General features: G+C 36.1%; 1 protein-coding gene across 4 annotated transcripts in view; it reads left to right on the forward strand.

Moving 5' to 3' along the window:
* CRMP (Collapsin Response Mediator Protein) overlaps positions 1-27543 on the forward strand; it is a 272256-nt gene that overhangs the window by 222443 nt on the left and 22270 nt on the right. For all 4 annotated transcript variants that reach the window (XR_016546993.1, XM_090374441.1, XM_090374444.1 and 1 more), the window contains 2 exons: positions 18227-18406; positions 21030-21113. Coding sequence is in view for 3 of the 4 variants with exons in the window: in XM_090374441.1 (XP_090230567.1) it covers positions 18227-18406; positions 21030-21113 (264 nt within the window). In the remaining variant the exon portion in view is untranslated. The remainder of the gene's footprint in view (positions 1-18226; positions 18407-21029; positions 21114-27543) is intronic.

Below are 27543 nucleotides of genomic sequence, written 5' to 3' on the forward strand. Positions count from 1 at the left end.
CCTAAAGCAAATACATTTTCAGAATCTTCTCTTCATTCCTATTGTGTTGCGTTCAGTTGGGGTGATTCTGCATTCGACTGCCATTTCTTGTAAACACAAAGGCGAATCGTGCATAAACCAATTCGGTTCGTGTTATATTATAAGATATCATTACCGTATTTATAAATAGTGTATGATCGAATTCGTGTAGTGTAAACACGTGTTATACGAGGACTGACTGTATACGGCTCGACCGACGCGATCCATTTCTCTCGTGAAAACGATGTAATTTCCGACAAACGTAGAGCACGAATTCGAATGCACACATATAAATATGACAATTGGAATACAATTCTTGTATATGTGTACAGTTCATGCGCAGTAAAGTTGAATTTTGTTCATCTTTCGCTCTCACTCTCCGCCGTCGCACCGTATATCGATAACATATGAAAAACGACCTTGAAGATAGTGGGCGGCAGTGTTGCCAAACGAAAAAAATCAAGAACCGCGTAACTCCGAGTTCGCGTAAGTCGGGGTAGCGTAAGTCGGGGTATTACTGTAATGCATCTCTGCAAATAGCATTAAATGCTACAAGCAGTATTCTTCCACACCATGTAAAAAGGCCTGAGGTCATTTTACATTAGGTTATGAGGAATTTTTTGTGCATATCTAATGTCATATTGATTAGTCTTGGGCAAGGGTCACAAAAAATTTTTCTCCTGTAACTCAGGTTTTTTATGCAACAAAATAGGCAAGTTGACCTAGAATACATGTGGTTTACAGACACTATATAATGATTCCTCATGGCTGTAGCTGTCTCAGTATTTATTCAAGAAAACAAAACTAAACAATACCATAAAGTTCATTAACTTCATACCCTGTTTGATAAGTTAAAAATGACCAGGCAGTAATTTTTATCAGTATATAATGATAAAAAAAATTGTGTAATATCCCAGCCAAGTTCAATTATAGTATTCCAAAAGTGAATTCAGAAACATTGCTGTATTAGTTTTGCCATTGGAACTCATTGTAATGAAGAATTTAATTTCTTTTTTCATTTTCAATTTTCATCCAAGTTCAAAAGTGTTTGAGAACTGTCAATCAAAATCAACCAGTGGTGACTCATGTTTTTTCATGCAACATTTCTGGAATAGTTAATCCTTTCATTTTGTAGCTGTGACCAGTACAAATGCTGTAAAAATCTTTAACATTTATCCTCGCAAGTTAAATTTAGGTTGCTAGGTTGCAAGTTTTTATTCAGCCAGCAGACATGCAAACACTTGGAACAAGTACAGTAAACCCCTGCTATTCGCGGGGGTTACGTTCCTGAGAATTCCGCGAATACGGAAAACGCGAATACTGAGTTATGGCTCCCATAGTAATAAAGGGGTTCCGTTCCAAAGTATGAAATATATAAGAAAAACTAGTCTAAAATTTTGTCTGTATGTATTATATGTACCTTCACAATATGACTATGTACATAGTGAAATGCAAGCATATGGCATCAAAATGAAAATAAGAAACATTTAATATTAAATGTAATATTTATTAGAAATTTCAAACCAGCGCCTTTGCTAGCTAAAAAACTTATCCCGCCAGTGCTATCACCAGTTTCGCTAAAGTGATGATAAAGGAGTTTTGCCTTTTCACGAATGATGAGTGAACTTAAGGGAATTTTATTTTGAGTTCGGTCTTCTATCCACAGATTTAAAGCCTTTTCCATTTTTTCTAATTTAACATCACGAGTTACAGAGCAAATTTTTGAAGCAATTAGCCTGTTTACACGGACACTACGGCGGATTTTTTCTTCCAATTTCTTGATTGATCGTACTGCTGACTAATTTATTTTATAATATTTTGCCACTGAGAAGACACTTTCACTATTAGAAATTTTATCTAATAACTCAGTTTTATTCGCCAATGTCATCACCCTCTTTGATCTTTTCACATTTCCCTTGTTATTCGTAGCCATATTTTTGTACGGGTTAGAAAGAACTTGTCCACAATAAAGTCACTTTCTTCCATTAACACACTCGAAAAAGTCTGTTTTACACTGCAAAATGGTAGATTTATCACTTTTGTAAGCATATCAATTTATAAATTGATAAATTTATTCAATTTATAAGCATATAAATTAAAAGCAAAAGATGAAACCTTCCATAACAAGCGCATAACACATACTGGATTAGCGCATAACACATACTGGAACAAGGATTAGCGAGAAACATCCACGCTCGTGATTTTGTCACCCCTCTCCCTCCACCCACTGAGCGCTGTTTTGACCGAGAAAGATAATTTTAGCCACGCCCATGTTTTTTTATGGCGGATAATGTTCACGGCGCTTTAAAATTCACATTTTTTAGGTTTCATTTTATATTAAATCAGCGACCGCAAATAGCAGGGGTTTACTGTATTTCCTAAAAGTTGATTTCTGAAGCAAGAAGAAAAATAGTTGTTAACCCAACTTCAAAATAAGAGAATCAGTTATGGTTTTGCAAGTATAGATACTTGTTTTTGCCTTATGATCAAAGTAGAAACCAATATCCTCAGTTCCTTTATTAAAAGAAAGCATATGGTTAGTTTTGATATAGAAAAATCATTTGCTACTACTTAGTGATGCAGAATCCTTCAGGATCCATGCAAACTAGGGCTTTGGGCAGTCTTCCCCTCTTCATTAAAAATTTTTCTGCAATCTCTCTCCTTTCAAATACATTATCAAAATGCTCTCTTCCACCATTATATCAAGGAGGAAGAAATATCACATCACAGGGATCATTACTTACTTCCCACTCTTTTTGCTTTCGACTTAACTAACTGATGAATTTCCAGATTCAGTGCCAGAATACCTCTTTGCAGATGACTTATCAGAATTATATCACCCTCAAAATATGGCCTACACAGAAGGTTTTTTTTTTTTTTTTTTTTTTTTTTATGTGAACCCCCAAACAAGAGAGATATTAGAACCTATAGTACTTAGTACCGTGCTTGGGTTGGAGGTTCAGAAGACGAAAGAAGATATTTGTTGACATTGGACTTGAACTTCTGTAGATTGTAATTTTCAGGAAATACGTATGAAGGAAGGTTGTTCCAGAAAACGGCAGTTGAATGAATAAACGAGGAAGATGAAAAGTTGGTTCTGTGGGTTTGAGGTTGGACAGTAAATGGATGTTGGCTGGTGGCAGCACGTGTTCGGACTGTTTTGAAAGAGAGAATGGGAATTATAGAAGCCAGTTCAGAAGAACAGTGCCCATGGAAGTATCTGTAGAAAAGGCATGCAGCAGAAACAGTACGTCTATGAGAAAGCGAGTGGAGATACTCTGTTAGAGATGAATCATTAATTAACCTAACTGCCCTCTTCTGAATGGAATCAAGAAGCCTGAGAGAGGTTTTGGGGGCACCACCCCAGATGTGGAAACAATATTCCATGGCAGGGCGGATTTGCGATTTATACAGAGTGATTTATACAGAGTGGAAGATGAAAAGTTGGTTCTGTGTTTTTGAAGTTGGACAGTAAATGGATGTTGGCTGGTGGCAGCACGTGTTCGGACTGTTTTGAAAGAGAGAATGGGAATTATAGAAGCCAGTTCAGAAGAACAGTGCCCATGGAAGTATCTGTAGAAAAGGGATGCAGCAGAAACAGTACGTCTATGAGAAAGCGAGTGGAGAGACTCTGTTAGAGAGATGAATCATTAATTAACCTAACTGCCCTCTTCTGAATGGAATCAAGAAGCCCAGATGTGGAAACAATATTCCATGGCAAGGCGGATTTGCGATTTATACAGAATGAGCAGCTGTTTGGAAGAAAAGTAATGCCGAGAGCGAAAGAGAAAACCAAGTTTCTTAGATGCGGAGGAAGCAATATTTGTAATGTGCTTGTGCCAAGAGAGTTTAGAAGCCAGGGTAATCCCCAAAAGAGATATATCATTTTTCCTAGAAATCGGACTGTCACTAAAGATAAGCATAGGAGCAGAAGAATCCTTTTTGCGAGATATAAGACAAGACTGAGTTTTAGAAGGGTTGAAATCAACTAAGTTGTCTTTGCCCCACTAGAGAATTACCTGAAGATCGGCATTTAAGGAATTGGTAGCAAATTTTCGAAAAATTGAAGCTGATTGAGCAGGACAAGGTTTCTCAAAATGGAAAGTGGAATGCAATGTGCTATCATCTGCAAAACTATGGATAGGATTTACAGTCAATGAAAGAAGGTCATTAATATACAAGAGGAAAAGAGTGGGGGAAAGAACTGAACCTTGGGGGACACCAGCATTAGTGGAGAAGTTAGAAGACAGAGAGCCATCTACCATCACCTTCAGTGAGCGATCAGAGAGAAAACTGGATAACCAATTACTAAAAACAGTTGGCAAACCATAAGATGGAAGCTTTTTTAGAAGACCTTTATGCCAAACACGATCAAAAGCCTTTGAGATGTCAAGAGCAACTACTTGTGTTTCACCGAACCTTTCCATTGAATTAGTCCATAAATGGGTAACATAAGCCAGAATATCACCAGTGGATCGACACTGACTGAATCCATACTGGTGATCGTTGATCAGACGAAAGGTTTCTAGGTAGTTTAAGAGTTGGCAGTTAATTGAATTCTCCATTACTTTAGAAAGAGTAGAAGTAATTGCAATGGGACGATAATTGGATGGGAGGGATTTGTCACCCTTTTTAGGAACTGGCTGGATATAAGCAAATTTCCAAGCAGAAGGAAAAATACCTTTTGGAATAAGAAAGTGAAAAAAGGCGGCAAAGAATAGGAGTAAGTTCAGGAGCACAGGTTTTGAGAACAAGTGGAGTATTACCATCAGGACCTGGAGCTTTCTTAGCATCAAGATTCATCAAAATCCTTCTGATATCCTTTTGACGGAAGACCACAAGAGGCATTGAATGGAGCGTGTTGGGAATGGTGGGAGGTGTTTTACCAAGATCATTAATACATGAGCTGGAAGAAAAATGGGATGCTAGCAGGTCAGCTTTATCCTTGGTTGAAGTGACAACAGAACCATCTGATTTGGACAGAGGTGGGAGCAGAGATGGGCAAAAGTTGCAGCCAATAGCTTTGGCAAGAGACCAGAATGCTCGGCTACCATTAGGGCAAGAAGCAAGTTTTCTACTCTTAGCCTGTTAAACTCTAGTTTGGACTGATTAATAACTGCTTTACAATTGTTGCGAGCTTTGGTGTAGGCAGAAAATGAAACTGAAGAATTAGAAACAAGCCAATTACGATATGCAAGATTCTTCTCTTGAACAGCCTTAGCATATTTATTAGAAAACCAAGGTTTAGATAAAGGACGAGATTTTAAAGTGGAGTGTGGGATTCCATTCGTGCAAGAATAATTTCACTGACACGATCTGAGCAAACGTTGATATCAGAAGTTTTGAAACAGTAATCCGACCAAGGAAAAGAAGAAAAGAAGTCTCGCAGGTCATCCCATTTTGCATTCTTGTAATGCCAAACAACACGAGGTTGGGAATAGCCATGAGATAAAGGTTCCATTGGAGAAGAGACAATCACCAAGTTGTGATCTGAAGTGCCTAAAAGACCTCTCACTTCACCGTGTACTTAGAAGGGTTGTTTGTGAGAAAAAGATCAAGCGTATTGGCTGTATGATTAGGATTGTCCGGTATTCTTGTAGGTAAATGAACAATCTGTGCTAGATCATTAGTAATTGCAAAAGCCTCAGCATCTCGACCTGCTGGGTCGGTGTGACTAGAAAACGGAAGCCAGCTGGAGTTGTGAACATTAAAATCACCAAGGAAAATTACCTCACTGTTAGGAAAGTTGGACATGGAGAAAATCAAGTTGCAAAGAGAGGAAGTCAAAGAGCTCCAAGTGATTAGTGGAGTTGGGAGAACGGTAGAGACAACAGATGAATTTGACACAATGAGGCAGAGAGATTTTAAGCCAGAGGAGATCAAAGAGAGGAGATTCCAAATTGCCAAGTCTCTGACAGGGAATATCAGAACAGACATATGCACAAGTACCACCTTTGAGGCGAAAGGAATCATACAACAAATAATTTGGGCATCTGAGATGAGCAGTACTTGAATCAACCGATAACTGAGATTCTGTCAGAAAAAGTACATGGGGTTTGGCAGACTGCTAGTGGAAATGGACATCATTGAGATTAGAATTGAGACCACGTATATTTGTGAAATGAATTAGGAAGTGCTTGGGAGGTTTAGATCTTTTCGCAGATAAGCTTGCTCTATTAGTTTGACAATTCATGGTGTATTCAATAGTAAGAAAAAGTGGGTGGGACATGCTGTATGAAGTAATGAAATTTTTGGATATGGCGTACACATGGTAAGAATATACCCAGATCCTTGACATAACGTGGCCTCGACAATGCTCCCCGCATACACACTACTCGGACTCCCTCCAGTCACTATCTGGCAGAGTAGAGGTAGCAAGATTATACACTAGCTGATCCAGAAGCCTCCTAGAGAGTTACCAATAGGTTCGGTCCAGTGTACTAACTAGCGGCCGGCCTTCGAACACCGTTTTAGAGCTGTACCCTCGAAATGTAAGGAATATTGGATCTCGCCACGACGTTCATCATAACCTCAAAAGTCATCAATCATACTGCATGATAGAAGAGATAGGGAACGGTTGACCGGAACTTAGCTCTAGAGACTAAACATGGGTTCCACCACTTCAAGCCTCCAATAAGCAAAGTGGTGGTATTTCACCTGTTGATGAGAGTCATTTACCACCTAGTACTGCCTGGTAAAATAGAGGGGCGGCGTTGCTCCATGTGGTGTGGGCGCACATGTTAATGGCAGATCTCTGCAGTTTGTGTTAACCTTATATAAATAGAACCATTATATGGATAAAGTAATAGCCATCATCTAAGAGAACAAAATACAGTAGCTATACATTTTTGTGAAAAATATATATCCATATACTGAGATACATCTACAGAACTACATCTTTTTGCTCTCTAATAGAGTGAAATTGATTGAAGTAATAATATTTAAAAAAAAAAATTAGTGCAAAATAAAATCCCAGCCATTGTCTGAAGAAATAGTTTCTAAAGAATTGGAGCACTTTGAGCATTTAAATTATTAAATGCACAAGCCACTGAAATAAAACTTACTAGATAGAACTAATTTTCCATACCTTAAACCGAAGTTTTCAGGCTTGTACCATTTAAATGGCATGAGCCTGAAAGACTGAAATAATAAAAATTGCAGTTCTTGACTGACTTTTCCATACTATTTAAGCTATTATTTTGAGGACCTACCTTAATATCTTACCTCATATGCTGCAAGGCTCTCCTTCTCATTCATCTAAAGGTTTATTTCACATATGAAAAAGCCTGATTTTACTTTTGTCAGCTGTCTGTATTTGCAAATGATTTTAGTAGAAGTAGTAAAGAGAAGGATAAAAAAGAAAATTATTTACAGAGTAACCATCCATATTGGACTATGATGCATAATAAAATTTTGTACATGGGGGCCGGGGGAAATGATGCTTTTAGTTTAAATTTGATTTTTGTTATATGTAATATTAACATGAGAAGTACAAAATGAAGTTTGCACTTAAAATCTTATTTATAAACATGCCCATCACTTACACATTACTTGTTACATTATTGATCAAAAATAGCATATCATTATATAAAATTAAATCCCTTAAGTATGCTTAGTCTAAAGAAAATTGTAATTCTTATTTCTGAACAAGTCATAATAGTGAAGTAAAAATTTGCCTGTATTCAGTCATGCTTTATAGATTAGTCATTTGATCTGCTGCCACAAAATCCACTCTCTTTAGAATTTCATATTCTGAAATGGGCAAATGTTAAAGCCAGTAAATTGTTTATCAAATTGTAATTGTGTAACTCTGAACTACACTCCTATTTCCAAATTAAAAGTTCTTGATTCTCTGAAGACCTTTTCAAAAATGTACACTTAATTTCTTATTCGCTGCTTACTCTGTGTAATATTTAAATTGATATAGTTATCCATTAGTGGTACACATATGTAATTTTTTCTAATTGTAAAATTTTGTGTGTAAGTCTTTAAAATGCTTGTAATCCAATGTTATGCATTTTTTTTTTTTTTATATTAATTTATTTGTAAGCCCCTCTGTTCATGTGCCACCAACAGCAGGTTACTCTTCCTTGACAGTATAATTTTTTTGACAAGTGACCAGTAAACTAACATTTATTTATTATGTTATATCTTATAGATGGCATTATTATTATTAGTAGTAGTGGTGGTACTGGCATATGATGCAAGAAAGCAATTTATAAAGCATTAGCCAAAAAAAAAACCCTTCTCACATCACCTATCCCTCCCCTCCAATAATTTGTCTAGTTTTTCCTTAAATTTATCCAAACTGCCCACATCCACAATGACTGGTGGAAGTTTCTTCCAACAATCAACCACCCACTGGCTGAATGCAAACCTCTGCACGTCTATCCTATAACTGTCTTTCCTCATTTTGAATTTACGCCCCCTCGTGTCCATGGCCTGAGGAAGAGGAAGAATGCCATCAGCATTGAGCTTGCTCATTCTGTTCAAACCCTTAAACATCTCATTGAAATCACCTCACAAGATCCTAGTCTCCAGACACTCCAATTTGCAGAACCAAAGCCTGTCTTGGTAAAGACCACCATATTGTTTCCTTCACCAGCTTCCTAAAATGAGATCTCCAGACTTAGTATGCAATACTCAGGGTGCAGCCTAACCATTGCCTTGTACAATGGCATAACCATCTCCTTATCCCTGCTAGTAAAGTTCTTATATATCATTGGCAAAAATCCCATGAGCTGTTCTGACAGCCTGTCTGTATTGCTCAGAGGACTTCATATCTGACTGCACAACTACCCCAGGCCTTTTTCATTTTCCACTACCCTGAGTTTAGTACCACACAGCTAGGTACATTTATACTGCTACCCTTATGCAGTACCTTGCATTTGTCAATATTAAACTTCAATTGCCATTTCTCAGCCTATCTGCCTAATTTTTCTAGATTTTGTTGCAGTAACATATCCTGATTACTGTCATTAACCACACTACCAACCTTTGTATTATCTGAAAACATAGACATTAAGCTTGATACACCCTGAATATTGCATGCTAAGTCTGGAGATCTCATTTTAGGAATAAATAAATATAAAAAAACCAATGAGTCCAGTACCGAACCCTGGGGGAATTCACTAATAACATTAGTCCATGAAGAGCAATGTCCATTGATTACCAGCTGTCCTTCTCCCACTCAACCATCCCTTTTTTCCATACCAATAACTTGCTCTTAATGCCACACTGCTCCAATTATTTGTACAGCAGTCTTTTCTGTGCAACACAATCAAAGCTTTCCTGAAATCCAAGTATATGATGTCAAAATAATTTTTTTCATCCAGTTCCTTTGTTACTGCATCATAATATCCAGTCAGATTGGTCAAACAAGATCACCCCTTAACAAATCCATGCTGTCACTGCAGTATAATTACATTCCTGTTTAGATGGTCTTGCATTACTTCTTGAACCAGTGACTCCATTATTTTCCCCATAGTGACTCTTACAAAAAGCAAAAGCCCTTCCTTTTACTCTTGACAGTAATTATGGCTTTAATAACTCCCACATCAGCACATGTGATCACTGCCACCCAGAGGGTTTTTTTACCTGTAGGTTCTTAATGCATGAAGAAATGCTGCTACTAATCAGATAAAGAATATTTTTCCTCTTCTTGTTGCTTCTCTAAAATCTTTCTGTAGAAAGAGTCATCCAGTGAATCCACAAAAGACTTGCTAGCATGTGAGTGACCTAACCACAAGTTCCACTCAGTAGTTGTGGATTTATTGGAGGATTGTTTTCTACAGCAACATGTTCGAGGGGAAACCAGAGGGAGTAAAATACTCTTGATCTGATTATCAGCAGTAATTATTCATGCATTAAGAATTTGCAGATAAAGGAACCACTGGGTGACAGTGATCACAGTGTACTGATGTGGGATTTACTTAAAGATGTAACTACCATCAAGGGTAAAGGGAAGGGGTTTTGCTTTCGTAAAGGTGACTACAGTGGGATCAACTGATGATGTTATCAATGGCAAATTCTAAATAGGAAGCCTTCAAGGACTTAATCTTGGAGGTTACTAGGCTTTTTATACCAACTAAGAAATACTGTTTAAGGTTCAGGCCTAAATGGATGTCAGATGAATTAATGAAGCTTGTGGCAGAGAAGAAAAATGCATTGGATGCATATAAATTGTCAGATGACACAGAAGCCTATGGCAGATATAAGCTCGTCTGTAATCAATTCACAAAGGAGGTTAGGCAGGCAAAGGCAGATTACCAAGAAATCTTTGGCAAAGGATGCGAAGAAAAACAGCAAAGAGTTCTTTACTTATGTAAACTCTCTAAAAGGAAGGGGATGAATCAGATTGGTCCACTTAACATAGATAGTTAGACTATTGATGATCCTGCTCAAGTAGCTAATAAACTGAATGACTATATTGCATCTACATTCACACATGAGGAGTTATTCAAGGAGGGGAATACCAGAAGTTTATCAAACTCTAACAGGGAGCTAAGTGATTTTGTAATAACTGAGAGCAAAGTGGAGGAGAAACTGTTGAAGTTAAACATAAAAAAGACACCTGGAGTGGATGGAATCGATCCAGTTATATTGAAGGAGGCAACAAGGGAAGTTAGCAAACCCTTAGTCTCAATTATGAGAGCATCCTTAGATTCAGGGAAGATCCCCATGGACTGGAGATGTACAAATGTATTCCCAATTCACAAAGGGGATTTAAAGGGTGACACAAATAATTATAGACCTGTTAGTTCTGTTCTGGGGAAAATAATGGAGTCACTGGTTAAAGAAGTGAAAGAGGATCACCCAGACAAGACTGCAGTGATAGTTCAGACACAGCATGGTTTTGTTAAGGGGAAGTCTTGTTTGACCAATTTGATTGGATACTACAAAGTGGTTACAAAGGAACTGGATGCAAAATATACTTGTATTTCAGGAAAGCTTTTGATACTGTTGCACTTGGAAGACTGCTGTACAAATTGGAGTGGTATGGCATTAAGGGCAAGTTGCTGCAATGGATAAAGGGATGGTTGAGTGGGAGACAGCAGAGAGTGGTAATAAATGGACATTGCTGTACGTGGACTAATATTAGTGGAGTTCCCCAGGGTTTGGTGCTGGTTGTTGTTTTGTGTATTTATCAATGATGGTTTATCAGGCTTAATGTCCAAGTTTGCAGATGATACAAACGTTGGCAGGGTTGTTAATGACACTAAATATAGTATGCTACTGCAACAGGATCTAGAAAAGTTAGGTAGATGGCTGAGAAGTGGTAACTGAAGTTTAACATTGACAAATGCAAAGTACTGCATATGGGTAGCAGTAACCCAAGAGAAACATACCAACTGTATGGTACTACGCTCAGGGAGATGAAGAATGAAAAACCTCATTCTCCTTCATTCTCCACCTACCTCAGGGAGGTGGAGAATGAAAAAGACCTGGGGGCAATTGTGCAGTCAGATATGAAGTTCTCTGAGCAGTGCAGATGGGCTTTTAAGCAGGTCATTGAGTTTTGTCAATGATATATAGGAATTTTGCTAGCAGAGAAAAGGATATGATTATCCCTTTGTATAAGGCAATGGTCAGGCCACACTTTGAATACTGCATACAGGTCTGGAGGCCTCATTTTGTGAAGGATGTAGAGTTGCTAGAATGGGTACAGAGAAGAACAATAAGGTTGGTAAGAGGAACAAAGGGGGTGCCCTTATGAAGAAAGGCTTAAGTTCTGCAAGTTGCAGCATCTGGAGACTAGGCACCTGCGAGGTGATCTGATTGAGGTGTATAAGGGGCCTTGAATGGTTTGAGCAGGCTCAGTGCTGACGGGATACTCTCGCTTTCTCAGACTAAGAACCTGAGGGGGCATAGATTCAAATTGAGGAAAGACAGTTGTAGAATAGATGTGTGGAAGTTTGGCTTTAGCCAGCAGGTAGTTAATTGCTGGAACAGACTTCCATCTGTTGTTGTGGAAGTTTATAGCTTAAATAAATTTAAGGTTGAATTAGACAAATATTTGGAGGACTGGATGGGTGAAATCGGGGAGGTTTTTTTTTTTTTTTTGACTGATGCTGTATAAGCTTGCTTTCTTGCATTATATGCCACAACTAATGCTAAAGTATTTGCAAAGTTAAAATCCCTCATTATATGACATTCTGATTTACTACCCACTCAATTGCTCTGTATAGTAGTTTTTTCTCATCAATGTTATTAGGTCTGTAACACGCTCCTGCTCTCATTCCCCCCCCCCAGTGCTTATGTCACACTAAACTGACTCAACATTGCACTGGCCACCCATGTCGACTGGATGCACTGCCTTTGATTTCTTAACTAAGAGCATATCCCCCACTCTCCCCCTTCTGCCCTTTCTGTACACATTATACTTCCCATATTCAAATTCCTCATCCTTTATGTCTGAATGATGCCACGTTTCTGATATCCCCTAATAGTGTGCATTTAATGACTTAATCAGTACTTCAAAGTCATCAAATTTATTTACTATGTTTTTAGCATTAGTGTACATGCAAGTATACATGCAGCTTTCTTACTCTTAGTTACCCTAACTCAGCCCATGTATTTGCTTTTTTCATGATGACTTGCAGCAGGGCCTGAAATTCCCAATGCCTTGCTTTCCAGGCTGCTGCATGTTCCAATAGAAGCAAAGCAAGAATCACTTTCACCTCTGCATGTAGCTCTGGTTAATCTATTAGTCTGTGTATCCTCCCAACCTGCCAATTTTCTGACCCACCTAATGCTGTCTCAACAGCATCAACAAATTTTCTTGTACCCCTTCTGTTTAACTCTATCCCACCCCTGTAGAAACAGTCTTCTGTTGACATGTATGCAGCTTGCATCATACTAGTCATTTACACCCACACCTTCAGTAACAATAGTGTAAGTGATACTTAGTTATTAGTTGTGGCAAATGACGCAAGGAAGCAAGCTTATATAGCATCAGCAAAAAAGAAAAAAAAATCTCACATTATTTGTCCATCTCTCCTTATAATTTGTCTCCTCTTCCCTTAAACTTATTAAGATTATCTACTTACACAATACCAAACAGAAGTTTGTTCCAGTAATCACTCTTATTGAAAGCAAATTTTTGCACATCTTTCTTGCAACTATCCTGCAACAATTTAAATTTATGCTCTTAATATGTTTGTCATCCAAAAGAAAGAGTAAGGTTGTCATCAACATTAAGTTTACTTAATCCATTGGAAGCCTTAAACCTTTTAATCACCAGATGTTGCAAGTAGCACAACTGAAGTTTTTCTTGGTAACAGTAACCTTTTGTGTCCCTGAATAAACCTGTTGCTCTTCTCTACTCTAATTCCAACATAGCTCCATTCTTCTTAAATTGAGGCTTCCAGACCTGTATGCAGTACCCAAGATGCAGCTTAACCATTGCTTTATATAATGGGATAATCACCTTCTTGTCCCTGCTGCAGACTTCCTGTATATCACTGACAAGAACCTTCATGTCAGGCTGCACAATTGCCTTCAGGTCTGTTTTGTTCTCCGCTACCTTCATTGTGGTAATACCCAGTTGCTTTGTTATTCTAGTATTACTGATACTCATATGCAGTACCTTGCATTTATCAATGTTAAACCTTAATTACCACTTCTGAGCCTATCTGTTTAATTTCTCTAGATCTTGTCTCTGTAACATACCCTGATTTCTTTCATTAAATGTGCTGCCAATACCTTTGTACCATTATCAAACTTAAACATTAAACTTGATATGCCTTTATCAGTATCATTAATAAATATTGAAAACAGTTAGGGGTCTAGAACTTGAACCATGAGTGATTCCACTAATAACATTACCCATAAAAAGCCTCACCCATTTATAACCAATCTGTCATCTGCCACTTAACCAACTCTGTCCACGGCAGTCTGCCCCTGTTCCATTTTTCATAGCAAAATGTTTCATGTGGAACAGTGTCAAAAGCTTTACCGAAATCTCAATTATGTTGTCAGAATTAATTTTTTCATCCAGTTCTTTTTGTAACTATATCATATGTAGCTAAGCACATTGGTCAAACAGCATTTCTACCTTAACAAAACAATGCTGTAATTGCCATATAACTACATTCACGTCAAGGTGATACTTTGGTAACCCCATTCCTAAAACTTCTTCACTCATGAATATTGATGCAACAAATATATTGTTTGTCATACTTGCATAGGATCATCAATAAGTTTGCCATTGACTACAGATTAATTTATACTTGTGTAGGTTTCCGTGTTACTTCCTGATAATTTATAATTATCCCAATCATTTTTATTCTCTGCCATTATTTTAATCAGTTCATCTGACATCCATTTAGGTCTAAAGCTTGAACAGTATCTCTTAGTTGGTATAAAAATGTTTAATTTTCTATGATTACTTCTCCGAATGCCTCCAATTGAGTCTTCCATGACAGTATAGTGGTTTCACCGATTTTCACTCATCTGGAGATGTCAGAGTTTGAATTGTGTTGATGACTTCAGCAGCCTCCATAGATCTCTTCAATTGGCACTGTAGTTAGGCAGAGGGAGTAAGGGCCCCCCATGAGTTGTTCTGGGTTTTTCAACCTGCACAACGTGTAAATCTACCCATGACCACACATTTCTATAGACACAGTCTATAGAAATGTGTGGTCATGGGTAGATTTCTATAGACACAGTCTATAGAAATGTGTGGTCATCATATTGTGTTAAATGTGGGTTTCACTTAAAAGATAAAACTACTATCAAGTTTAAAGGGAAGGAATTCCACTTTCATAAAAGTGGCTACAACGGTCTTAGACAGTTTTAAAATTCTTTTCAGTGGGATCAACTGATGATGCTACTAACTGCAACTTCTAAATGGAAAGCTGTGTTGTTGATTAGTGGTTCCTTTTTTCTGGAGATTCTTAATGCATGAAGAGTTGCTGCTGATAATCTTTGTATTGCTTTCTCTTATTGCCTCTCTAACAGTCATCCAATAAACCCAGAAAAGTTGTGCTACTGTTTGAATGACCACAAGTTTCAATCAGCATCTGGAAAGTTAACCTCTTTCCGTTATAAGACATTGTAATTTACTGGTCCACAATTTTTCTTATATAGTTGTTCATTATACTTGTTACAGTAATTTAGCCTCTAATATACCCACCCGTACTGTCTTTTTTCTTTTTCTTTTTTTTTTTTTTCTCCCAGTGTCACACCATCCTGACTTTACGTAGTACTTACTGGCTACCTTCATCAACCCAGTGCACTGCCTTAGATTCTGTGTGCATCACTAACTCCTAACTTCTCTCCTCTCCTGTTCTTTCTGTGCACATTATACTCACCATATACAAATTCTTCCTCTTACATCTGAATTGTGACATGTTTCTTATAACACTGCAATGATTGTCTGCATTTGATAACATAACCAATACTTCAAATTATCAGATTTATTTAATACACTCCTATCATTAATATTAGCCATATGGTGAAAGGAAGCCAGAGGCTTTTGCCGCACCAGCCAAAAAATAAACGAGTAATTAATTAATTATTAAAAATAAATAATAAAATTAAACAAAATACTACTTATGAGTTGCTCCTTACTTATCTAGTTGATCTTTGAATTTCCCCAAGCTGTTGGCATTAACTGCCCATGGAGGCAAGTTTCTAGTAATTAACAACTCCCTGGCTAAAAGAAAACTTCCTACAGTCCAGACAAAACCTTTTTGCGTGTAGTTTGAATTTATAACCCTTAGTTCTCAAATCATTTAAAACAGTGAAAATTTCACCTTTATTCATTTTACTTTCTCATTTTGGAGCTTTATAGTGTACAAGCAAGTTTATGTGCTCCTGTTTTAGCTCTTAGCAACTCTAACACAGCCTATATATTTGCAGGTCTTCCTTGACAGTATAGTGGTTTTGCCAGTTGTCACTCATTTGGAGAGGTCCTGGTTAGAGCCCCATCATAGACTGGAGGAATTTCTAAAGGTTTCTTCAGTCATGACTGTAGTTAGGTAATCTCAGCTGGAGGAAATAGGGTTTTTTCCCTTGTGAATTGTTCGGATTTTTCAACCCACACAGTAGCCAAATTGGCCTGTGAACATACTTGTACAGGCACAATACACAATGGTGCAATATAGTCTAAGTTGCTGGTGCACCTGAAACCTAACAACAACCATATATTATTGTCAGTGATATACAAGAATTTTGCTAGCAGGGATAAGGAATTGATTATTCCATTGTATAAGGCAATGGTTAGATCTCATTTTGAGTACTGCATACAAATCTGGAAGCCTCATTTGAGGAAGAATTTGGATTTGTTGGAACAGATGCAGAGAAAAAGGCAATGAGTTTGGTGAGAGGAACAAAATGATGCTCTTACCAATAAAAGACTTCAGTTCTGTAAATCGCAGCATCTGGAGACTTGGGTACCTGTGTGGTGATGGTGATCGGATTGATGTGTTTAAGGCTTTAAATGGATTGAGCAAGCTTGGTGCTGGTGGCAACTTGCTCAAACTACACACGTGATATGGAATGAATTCAAATTAAGGAAGGATGGTTGCAGGAAAGATATGCAGAAGTTTGCCTTCGGCCAGCAAACAAACTTCCATCTGTTGTTGTGGAAGTGGGTACTTTGAATAAATTCAAGGAAGAACTATACAAACTGTGCAGGATGGGTGATGTGGAAAGTTTTTTTTTTTTTTTTTTTTTTTTTTGCTTTGTTAAGGGTCAGATTCTCTGATCAATCTGATTTGATATTGTGACACAGCAATAAAGAAACTGGATACAAAGAATAATTTTTACATCACATATACTTAGATTTCAGAGAAGCTTTTGAAACTGTTTCACATAAAAGACTGCTGTAAAAATTGTGGCAGTGTGGCATTTAGGAGAAAGATACTTCTATGGATAAAGGGATGGTTGAGTGGGATTGCTGTTGCTGTTTTATATGCATTGCTATTTTATATATTTATTAATGATACTGATGAAAGCACATCGGACTTAATGCCTAAATTTGCAGATGATACGAAGGTTGGCAGGTTAGTTAATGACGGTAATCAGGGTATGCTACTGCAATAAAATCCAGAAAACTTAGGCAAATGGGCTGAGAAGTCACAACTGAAATTTAATATTGTCCAATGTAAGATACTGCACACAGGTAACAGTAATCCTAGATTAAAATACTAACTGTGTGGTGGTACCATACTCAGGGTACTTGGAGAATGAATAAGACCTTGGGATAATTATGCAGTCAAATAAGTTCTACGAGCAGTGCAGACGGGTTGCTAGGATCATGGGGTTTTATCAAGTCTAGAGGCCCCTCGTTTTATTGTTTATCTATTGGAACAGATGCAGAGAATAGCAACAAAAGGCTTCAGCTCTGAAAATTGCATCTGGAGATAGGCACCTATGATGAGATATGATTTTGAGGTGTTTAAGGCTTTGAATGGATGGAGTAAGTTCCTTCCCATTGCTCAGATTACATTGAGGAGACATAAATTCAAATTGAGAAAGGATGATTACAGGATAGATGTGTGAAAATTTTGCCTTCAGCAAGTGGGTAATTGATTGTTGGAAGAGGAAGTGAGTTAGAATAAATTCAGGGAAGAACTAGACAAACTGTTAGAGGGGATGGACAGATGATATAAGAAGTGTCTGTGTTTTTTTTTATGCTGATGCTGTATAAGCTTGCCCTACTAATATTTATAACTTTATACTACTTTGACTCTAATTTTTCAGTAATTTCCAAGGGCAAATAATAAACAATTTCACCTACTTTGTCAGATAAACATAAATGATAACTGCACTACTAATTTTAAAGAAAAAAGGTAACAAAAATTAATAATTTTTAAGTAATAAAATATTTGTTCCCTTTGACACAACACTATGGTCTCTGAGGATCACTGAGTTGGGGATGGAAAGCTACTTTTATTTTTATTCATATTTACATTTTTATTAAAAAGCTAATAAATAAATAAATAATGGCTCATTTCACTTGCAATGAGAATTTTTTAGATGTAAAATTAGTTTTAACATTGGTGAAAAAACAATAGGTGAAGTGATAGTTTTGATTCTTTTATAAATTGTCTTTTGTTCTATCTATCTTCTATCAATTTTATTGAATGAAGATTAGAAATTTTACTCTGTATTGTGTTATACTTACATTATTGCTTTAGCTCTTTTTGCATTTGAATTGTATTTCAAAAGGAGTGTTAACATGTAACATTGAAATTTTCAGGGCCGTATCCAAGTGGGGTCAGATGCTGATGTCATAATTTGGGATCCACATGCTAGCAGAGTCATTTCCTCAAAAACTCATCATCATGCAGTAGACTTTAATATCTTTGAAGGTATGAATTGTAGAGGTATTCCACTTCATGTTATATCACAAGGAAGGCTAGTAGTGGAGGAAGGTGAAGTAAGTATTGTAATCAGTTTTAAAAATTTTTAATAAAATTTATGTATTCGGTAATGACATATAGTGAAACTGTGAGCTATTGGGGGGGGGAGACATATAGCAGTGTTAACATCAAACTGCTCACATCTTTGTTGTTATGAACATTAAGGAAGGGTAGCTGCTTCCCTTCAATATACCAGAAGTTGGAGAAAATAAAACATGCAGAATGTTTTAAAATTGGAAAAATTAATTGTTATCAACAAGTAAATATTTCTTTGTGGGTTGAGTCAAGTAAAGCATTTCAGATAGTTTTTTTTTTTTTTTTTTTTTTCAAAATTCTGCTAGGACTAATAGCATTGGGCTTGTGATGTATTTTAAATAAATAAATGATCTTTATTGATACCAGAAATCAAAAGGTATAGTATACAATCTTGTAATATTTAATGTTCAATTTACATCTCTGTAACCCCCAGGCCACAGCCATTGGCAGTGGCCTGGGGGTTACAAAGGTGTAAATTGAACTTTACTTTGTACAAAGAGATATTCTCCAGACTCTTTCAAAATGGCATATGTTTACTAAAACAAAATAAATGGCACAAGAAATAAGTGTTTATGCTTGTATATTTTTAAAGGTCTTGAACTGATTAAGTTTTTTTTTACTCCATTTTTTTTTTATCTTCTTGATGAGACTTTGTGTGTGGGAAATATGCCGAGTTTTAAACCAACCCAAAATAACACAAAGCTGTATATCCAGATTTTTATGAAATAAAACATATTTTTAAAAAGTGTATAGGAAAAAGGATCATCTGGGGGAACAAGAGCAGGCTATGGACAGGATGAATTAACATAGATCCACATTTCTGGAGGAAACTCAAATTTTTTCAGATGATGCTATTATTTTTGGCAGCTTATACCATTGTTGACACTGGTAGTGACTAGAGAGCATGCCAATCTGTACTGTGGAAAGTGGTATATACTAATCTGTACTGCTGTTGAAAGTAGTACAGATAAGTATGCTCTTTTGGCATGAACATCTGCATATGTTTTCATATATTGGAAGAGAAGGCTGTGCATATTACATTTGGAAGGAATGTCAACATTTTTAAAGAAATTTCTTTGACTTTCACATTTAAACTTTACTGATCCCTTGCATTTATGAAAATTTCTAGTAACATTTCAGACTACAGCCATTGTATTTGTATCACTAATTTTACTGACAGCATTCATACCAGTTGGTTATCCAGTATTATTTAATAATCTAGTAAAAAATTTAAATGTGAAGAAGACCTGGATATTGAACTGCTCTAAAGTAAAAAAGAAAAAAACATTTCACCCCATGTATTATTAGAAATTTTTATGGTTTATTGCTACTGAAATTATGTAAATAAGTTTCTCCATCCAGTATTTTTTATGCACTATTTTGTTCAAGTTATGTATGCTTTCCTGTGATTCTGTTAAGTCAAGATCTAAGCAGAGATAAAGAAAATGAAATAGAAAGATGGTTTTTATAAATCATCACTCTACTGCAAACTAACCTTACGAATAAAGTAAACTATCAAAACTTTGTCATAAAATAAATGTTTGTCATAAATAAAAAAACAGACTCTAGAATCAAAATAATAAAATTTCTATGCTAAGGATCTGTCTAAAAATTTCATGTTAACAGTTTCATTTCATCATTTAGTTAAATCTGTGGAGTACATGTGAATTGGTAAATTCTTAAAGATTGTTAAAATATATACCAGATAATGTAAAAAATGCCTATCATTGTATGCCTACACTCTGGATCACTTTTTTAAGGGTCAGCCATCCCAGATTTAAAAGAAAAATAATAAGTGGTTCTCTGTTTCTGTGGTAATCAGTATGCATTTCTGATTCATCACAGTGTATATTGATTATGCATAACTAATCTCTAAATCTTTAACAATCTGGAACATGAAATTACCAATGTGTGCTCCATAGATTTAACTAGGTACGTGTCTATCGGATATTCTCTATTCTTCACTAATGCTAATACGTATACTTTTATCATATTTTACTAGATTCCACTAGAGTTTTACTTTACATATTGCTGCTGCAATGGCACTAGCTCACAATCGTTATAAATATGAAAAACTAATTAGTAATTTTTACTATTATTGTCTTGCCATACAGTCTATATGTAGTATGTGTAGTATGTAGTATCTATATGTAGTATGTGTGTAAAAACACATTACATACATACAGCAGAATTAGTGTACAGTAATGCCATCTTAACAGCTTCTAATTACCATAATATATAAGGCAGCCTCTACATGTATATAAGAGTTGATTATTATTAGATATATAATATCACCAATAATGAAATGCAAGTTTTCTCATTGTACCCTATAAAATGTATGTCCCTTAATTTGTAAATTTAAAGAGGTTGAAAAATTTAGAAAGATATTTCATCTTGTATATAAGATATCCTTTCCAGTTTTGAATATGTTGTTTCGAAATATAGAAAATTTTGTAAATACTGATAGTTTTAAATGACAGGCTATTAATGATGAAGTAAATTTTCTTCACTGAGGATTTATTTTATGAATTATATTTGAATTAATTCTGTCACTTAAAATAGAAACATGTTGTTTAATCATTCTGATACTTAAATGTTTTTCAGATTCATGTAAGCCAAGGTGCAGGTAGATATGTTCCCACCCCACCATATTCACCCTATGTGTATGCACTAGTTCAGCAAAGAGAAGTAAGTTAGCTAAAATCTAAATTTTTTTTCCTAATTGTTTGAAAAGTAGCACTGACTTCAATAAATATAATTTTCTGTTGATAATTGTCAATTTTACTTGAACTGCTACTCCATTTCTTTTTATTTTGATGAATGGTTGTGTATGGATTTTTGAGTTGTATGAAAAATTCGTATGACTTAATCTTGCTGCTGTAATGATATGATTGATTGCAAATCTTTTTCTCTCTCTCTCTCTCTTTTTGTTTTGAAGAAACCAAAATAGCAGTAGTATCTCTACTTTTCTTTGATCTTACACTCACAATGGCCCTATTTTGTGGCCTCAAAATATTTTAACCACCTGAACTTCAGCTCTGTTCTAGCTGAAGTAGTGGCATTGTATGGATATTGGAAACATTGTGCCACTCATACATAGGGGATGCATAATTTGAATACATTGAGTGTAATGTCTACAGAGAGGGCAGGTAGGACAAGAAGAGGAGGAATTATGTTCTTAGTTAAGAAGCACATAGAATCTAAGGCAATGAACCTAGTTAACCTGGGTGGCCAATATAATGTATGGTCAGTTTGGTGTGACATAAGCACTGGAAAAACAAAATTGTGAATAGAGTATGTTATAGGCCAAATGACTGCAATAAGATTAATGAACAACTATACAGACAGGAATAATGTACCAGTAAGTTAGAATTTATATAATGGGAGAATTTACTTTCCAGCTGTCTGCATTTATTAGATGACTGTTTTGTGCACTAGCATGTTAGAGAGTCAACAAGAAAAAGGAAATATTCTTGATCTGATTTTCATCTGTGGCTCTTCATGCATTAAGAATCTCCAGAAAAAGGAACTAGGCTACAGTGATCATAGTGTAGTTGATGTGAGATTTACTTAAAGATGTAACTACTGTTGAGGTAAAGGAGAGTGATTTTGCTTTCAGTGACTACAGTGGTCTTATTGGTTTACGGTGGTGACTACAATGATCTTAAAAGTTTTAAATTCTTTTCAGTGGGACCATCTGATAATGTTAAAAACTGCAAATCCTAAGTGGGAAGGAAGCATTCGAGGAAGTAATTATAGAAACTGCCAAACTTTTCATGCCAGCTAAGGATACTGTTCAAGGTTTAGACCTAAATGGATCACAAATGTACTGATAAGACTAGTGACAGAAGAAATACGCATGATATGACTATAAATTATTAAGGGACACTATAAACTATTGATGATCCTGTTCAGGTTGCTGACAAACTGAATGAATATTTGGCATTTACACTCACATGAAGTTTTTTAGATATGGGGAAACCAGAAGTATACCAAGCTATAAGTGGAAGCTAAATGATTTTGTGATAACTGAGAAAAAAGTGTAAGAGAAATTGTTGAAGCAAAATGTAAGCAAGATGCTTAGGGCATATGTAATCTGTCCAATTATTAAAAGAAGCAACAAAAGAACTAAGCAATCTCTTGGCCATAATTGTGAGAGCATCTTTGGATTCAGGGAAGTTCCCTATAGATTCGAGATGTACAAATGTCTCTCCTGTTTGCAAAGGGGAATCAAAGGGCAAACTTAGTAATTACAGACCTGTAAGCTTGACTTCTGTTCCAGGGAAAATAATGGAGCCAGTGGTTAAAGAAGTAATGCAGGATCATCTTGACTGGAATGCAGTTATATAATAATAATAATAATATTTTCTGTTTATACTCCGGGACGACCAAACAGTCAGAGGAGTTAACAAGATAGACAGAATACAAGAAACAGCACCGTATTCAGCAGTCACGGGCTTGAACCCCGGTCACTCAAGGCACGTGTACTTATGCACCCGCGTGCCTGACCACTAGGCTACAGCGGCCTTATATGGAAATATATATGGAAATCTTCCTTATATATGGAAATCACAGAATGGATTTACTAAGTGGAAATCTTGTCTGGTCAACCTGATTAGATGCTATGGTGCAGTGACAAGAAACTAGATGTAAAAAACAAATTTGACATCATATAGTTAAATTTCCACAAAGCATTTGACACTGTTCAGCACACAAGACTGTTGTTCACATTGGAGCTGTGCAGCATTAGGGGTGAGTTCTGTGAATAAAGGGATGGTTGAGTGGCAGAAGACAGACTGTTTATAAATGGGCACTGTTCTTCTTGGACTAATGTTATTAGTGGAGTCTTTCAGGATTCATTGCCCTTACCTGTTTTCAGTGTTTAATAAAGATATTGATTAAGATATATCAAGCTTGTTGTTTAAGTTTAATGTATAAAGCTTGGCATGGTGGTTAATGGCAGAATGAAGATGTGCTACTGCAGCAAGGCCTAGAAAAATTTAGAAGATGGGAAATTGAGGTTTAAAATTGATAAATGTAAGTTACTGCATATGGGTAGCCATAATCCCAGAGTAACATACCAATTGAGAGATACCACACTCAAGTTGGTGGCGATTGAAAGAGGCCTAAAGGTATTTTTGCAGTTTGAAATATTCTGTGAGCAGTTCAGACAGGCTGCCAGGACATCTCCTAGGGTTCTGTCGATATACAAGAACTTTGCCAGCAGGAACGAGGTTATTATCCCATTGTAGAATAACTCATTTTAAGAAGAATGTTGATCTGTTGGGATTGGTGTAGAAAAGAACAACCAGATTAGTCAAGGGCATGAAGGGGGGGGGGTGCTCTTACCATAAAAGAGTAGTTCTGACAATCGCAACACTTGTAAACTAGGCACCTGCAAGGAGACCAGATTGAAGTGAAATAAATGCTGATGGCATCCTTACTCTTTCTTGGAATCACATATAAGAGGACATAAACTTGAATTGGGAAAAGATGGTTGTGCTATCCTTTGCAGAATAGAGTGCAAAAATTTGCTTTCAGTTAGAAAGTAATTGATTGTTGGAATAAACTGCCATCTGGTGTTGTAAAAGTGGGCAGTTTGACTAAATTTAAAGGATTAGACAAATTATCAGAGATGGACAGACAAGGTGGCTAGTTTTTTTTTTTTTTTTTTTGGCTGATGCTGTTATAAGCTTGCTTTTTTGCATCATTTTTTGCCATAACTAATACTATTTAAATACATTCTATTGATTGAATATATTTAAAATAGCATAACCTGCAAATTTTGAAAATATAAAACAAAATTATTATCATTTTGGAATTATTTTGTACCCTTGTCATTTAATTTAATTTCTTGCATAAAAGTTTAGAGAAGTGGTTCTCATATTTTTTCAGCTGATGGGACCCAAAGATTATGCACTACAATTTGCTACACCGTTTTAAATGGGACCATAACTTGAGCAGGATGATCTTGACCCCCAAATTTATGAATACAATTTTGATGCAGTAGAACATAGTCTCTAAACTCAGTTCTACTGTAAAAGAAATTGTTGAATATATAAATTTAAAAGAAATTCTATTGAGTTTTTTTTTTTTTTTTTTTTTTTTTTTTTACAGAGAACACCAGTTAGCTAAATAATCTGAACTGATTCCTTGAGAATCAGAGTTTATGGTGGTTGTTACTAATTGTAATTGAGAACTGATGTCAATTAAATATGATATCTATAGCATGAAAAGATACAGGGTGTTTTTAGTACAAAATTTGAATATGCTCTAACTCATAACTGAGTATTTATAATCACTATCCTTCACACTATCTCTCCCATCATTCAGTATGATTGATGTCTTTTGAGGTTATGATGGGCATTGTGGGGGATCCATAATGCCCATCATAATATTTTTTGAGGGTACAGCTCTAAAATGGTGTTCACGTGCTGGCCACTAGATAGTCCACTGGACCAAACCTATTGGTAACTCTCTAGGAGGCTTCTGGATCAGCTAGTGTAATCTCACTGCCTCTGTTCTTTCAGATAGTGACTGGAGGGAGTCAGAGTAGTGTGAGTGGGCATTGTTCGGACACACATTATGCCAAGGAGCTGGGTATATTCTTTTTTTTCACATGTATGCCCTATCTAAAAATTTCATTACTTCATAAAACATGTCCTCCCCATCTTTCCTTACTACTGAATACATAATGAATAGTCAAACTAATAGAACAAACTTATCTGTGAAAAGATCTAAACCTCCCAAACGCTTCCCCTTTCATTTCACAAATATACATGGTCCCATTTCTACTCTCAGTGATGTCCATTACATGCTTCCAAACCCCACATACTTTTTCTGACAGAATCACAATTATTGGTTGATTCAACCACTGCTGTTCTCAGTTGTCCTATTTATATGCTGTATGATTCTTTTCACTTCAAAGGCGGTACTTGTGCATATGTCCACTCTGACATTCCCTGTCAGAGATTTACTAATTTGGAATCTCCTTTTGATTTTCTCTGGCTTAAAATATCTAGTAGAGGACATTGTCATCATCTGTTGCCTATATCATTCTTCCAACTCCACTAATCACTTGGAACTCTTTGACTCCCTCTCTTTGAAACTTGATTTTCTCCAGTCAGACTTTCAAAACAGTGAGGTAATTTTTCTTGATTTTATTGTTCCCAACTCCAGCTGGCTTCAGTTTTCTAGTTGCACGGACTCAGCTGATCGAGAAGCAGAGGCTTTTGCAATTACTAATGACCTTGCACAAATTGTTCATTTCCTTACCAGAATTCCAAACAATCCTAACCATACTGCTAACACTCTTGAACTTTTTCTCACAAACAATCCTAAGTGCATGGTTGAGGTTGGTCCAACTTGATGATGGTCTCTTCTCTAATAGCCTTTCTCTCATGACAGTTCTCAACTTTGTGTTGTTTGGCATTACAAGAATGCAAAATGGGATGATCTTTGAGATTTCTTTCCCTTGGTCGGATTACTGTTTCAAATCTTCTGTTGTCAGATCGTATCAGTGAAAGTATTCTTGTAGGGATGAAATCCTTTATTCCACACTCAACCTTAAAATCTAATCCGTTATCTAAACCTTGGTTTTCCAATAAATGTGCTAAGACTGTTTTTTAAGATGGCAATTTTGCATAATGCAATCTCCAAATTTATTTTCTGCCTACACCAAAGCTTGCAACAATTGTAAAGCAGTTATTAATCAGTCCAATTGATTTTGAAGAGGATAAAGTAGAAAAACAGTCAACAATTCATAAGATGGCTTATTTAGAAAACCTTTATGCCAACATGACAAAAACCTTAGAAATGTCAAAAGCAACTGCTTGAGTTTCACCAAACTTTTCCATCAAATTTTCCCAAAGATGAATAACATAAGCCAATATATCACCATTGGATCAACTGACAAAATCCATATTGATGATCACTGATCAGATGCAAGTTTGAGATAGTTTAAGTTGGCAGTTGACAGATTTCTCTATTGCTTTGGAAAGAGTAGAGAGGTAGGGGAAATGAGACGGTGATTAGAAGGGAGGAATTTATCCTTTTTTTAGGAACTGGCTGAATATGAGCAGATTTAAAGTAGGAGGGAAAAAACACCAGTGGAACAAGAAAGTGTAAGAAGGTGATGACACAGAACAGGAGTAAGCTCAGAAGAATAGATTTTGAGAACAAGTAGAGAAATGCCATCAGGATCTGGAGCTTTCTTGGCATCAAGATTGTTCAGAATTGTTCTAACATCCTTCTGTCAAAAACCCATTGAAGGTTTTGAGTAGAGAATATTGGGTATGGTAGGAGGTGATTTACAAAGATGGTCGATTCAGGAGTTAGAATAAAAGTGAAATGCTAGTAAGTCAGCTTTATCTTTAGCTGAGAATGCAGTAGAATCATCAACCTCTATCCATCTAACCGTCAGGTTGTCACAGTATAGATGGGTGGAAGTTACAGCCAATAGCTTTGGCAAGAGACCAGAATGCTCAATTACTATTCAGACAAGAAGCAAGTTTTCTATTCTTAACCTGTTCAATTGAGTTTTGATTTTGTAGAGGTAGATGCAATGGGATGATAATTGGAGGGGATGGATTTGTCACCCTTCTTAGGAACTGGCTGGATATGAGCTGTGTGACTTAGATCAGATGTGGCTGAAGTGGAGGAAATTACTACAAGGCAATGGCTAAAAAAATTGATAAAAGACAATTGACAAGAAAGGAAGTTTCAAGTGATACCCTCTTTCTCTTTTTTACAATTGTGAAAAAAGAGAGAGGGAATTATAGAAGTCAGTTCAGAAGACCAGTGCCGAGAGAGACTCAAATAATATACAAGGGAAAACTGAACGCTGAAAAATCACATTGTTGAAAAATAGTACGATGCACTAATATTAAGATAATGCCAACTTCAGTCATATAACAAGATGAAAAGCATTATTCTTCAATAAAATTTATTTAAAAGCAATAAAAAAATACTACATGATTGACTTAAGTTGAATAAATTTATTTTTAGACCTGCATTAATAAACCAACATTAAGTTGAATTAATAAAATTTTTCAGTCATTCTTATAACTAGAGCACAAACATTTAATGGAATATTATGTAAGCTGTAATCTTGAATTAA

The sequence above is a fragment of the Mastigoproctus giganteus genome, chromosome 5 (assembly GCF_048544385.1).
Source record: "Mastigoproctus giganteus isolate SK-2022 chromosome 5, ASM4854438v1, whole genome shotgun sequence".
NCBI classification, from domain to species: domain Eukaryota; kingdom Metazoa; phylum Arthropoda; class Arachnida; order Uropygi; family Thelyphonidae; genus Mastigoproctus; species Mastigoproctus giganteus.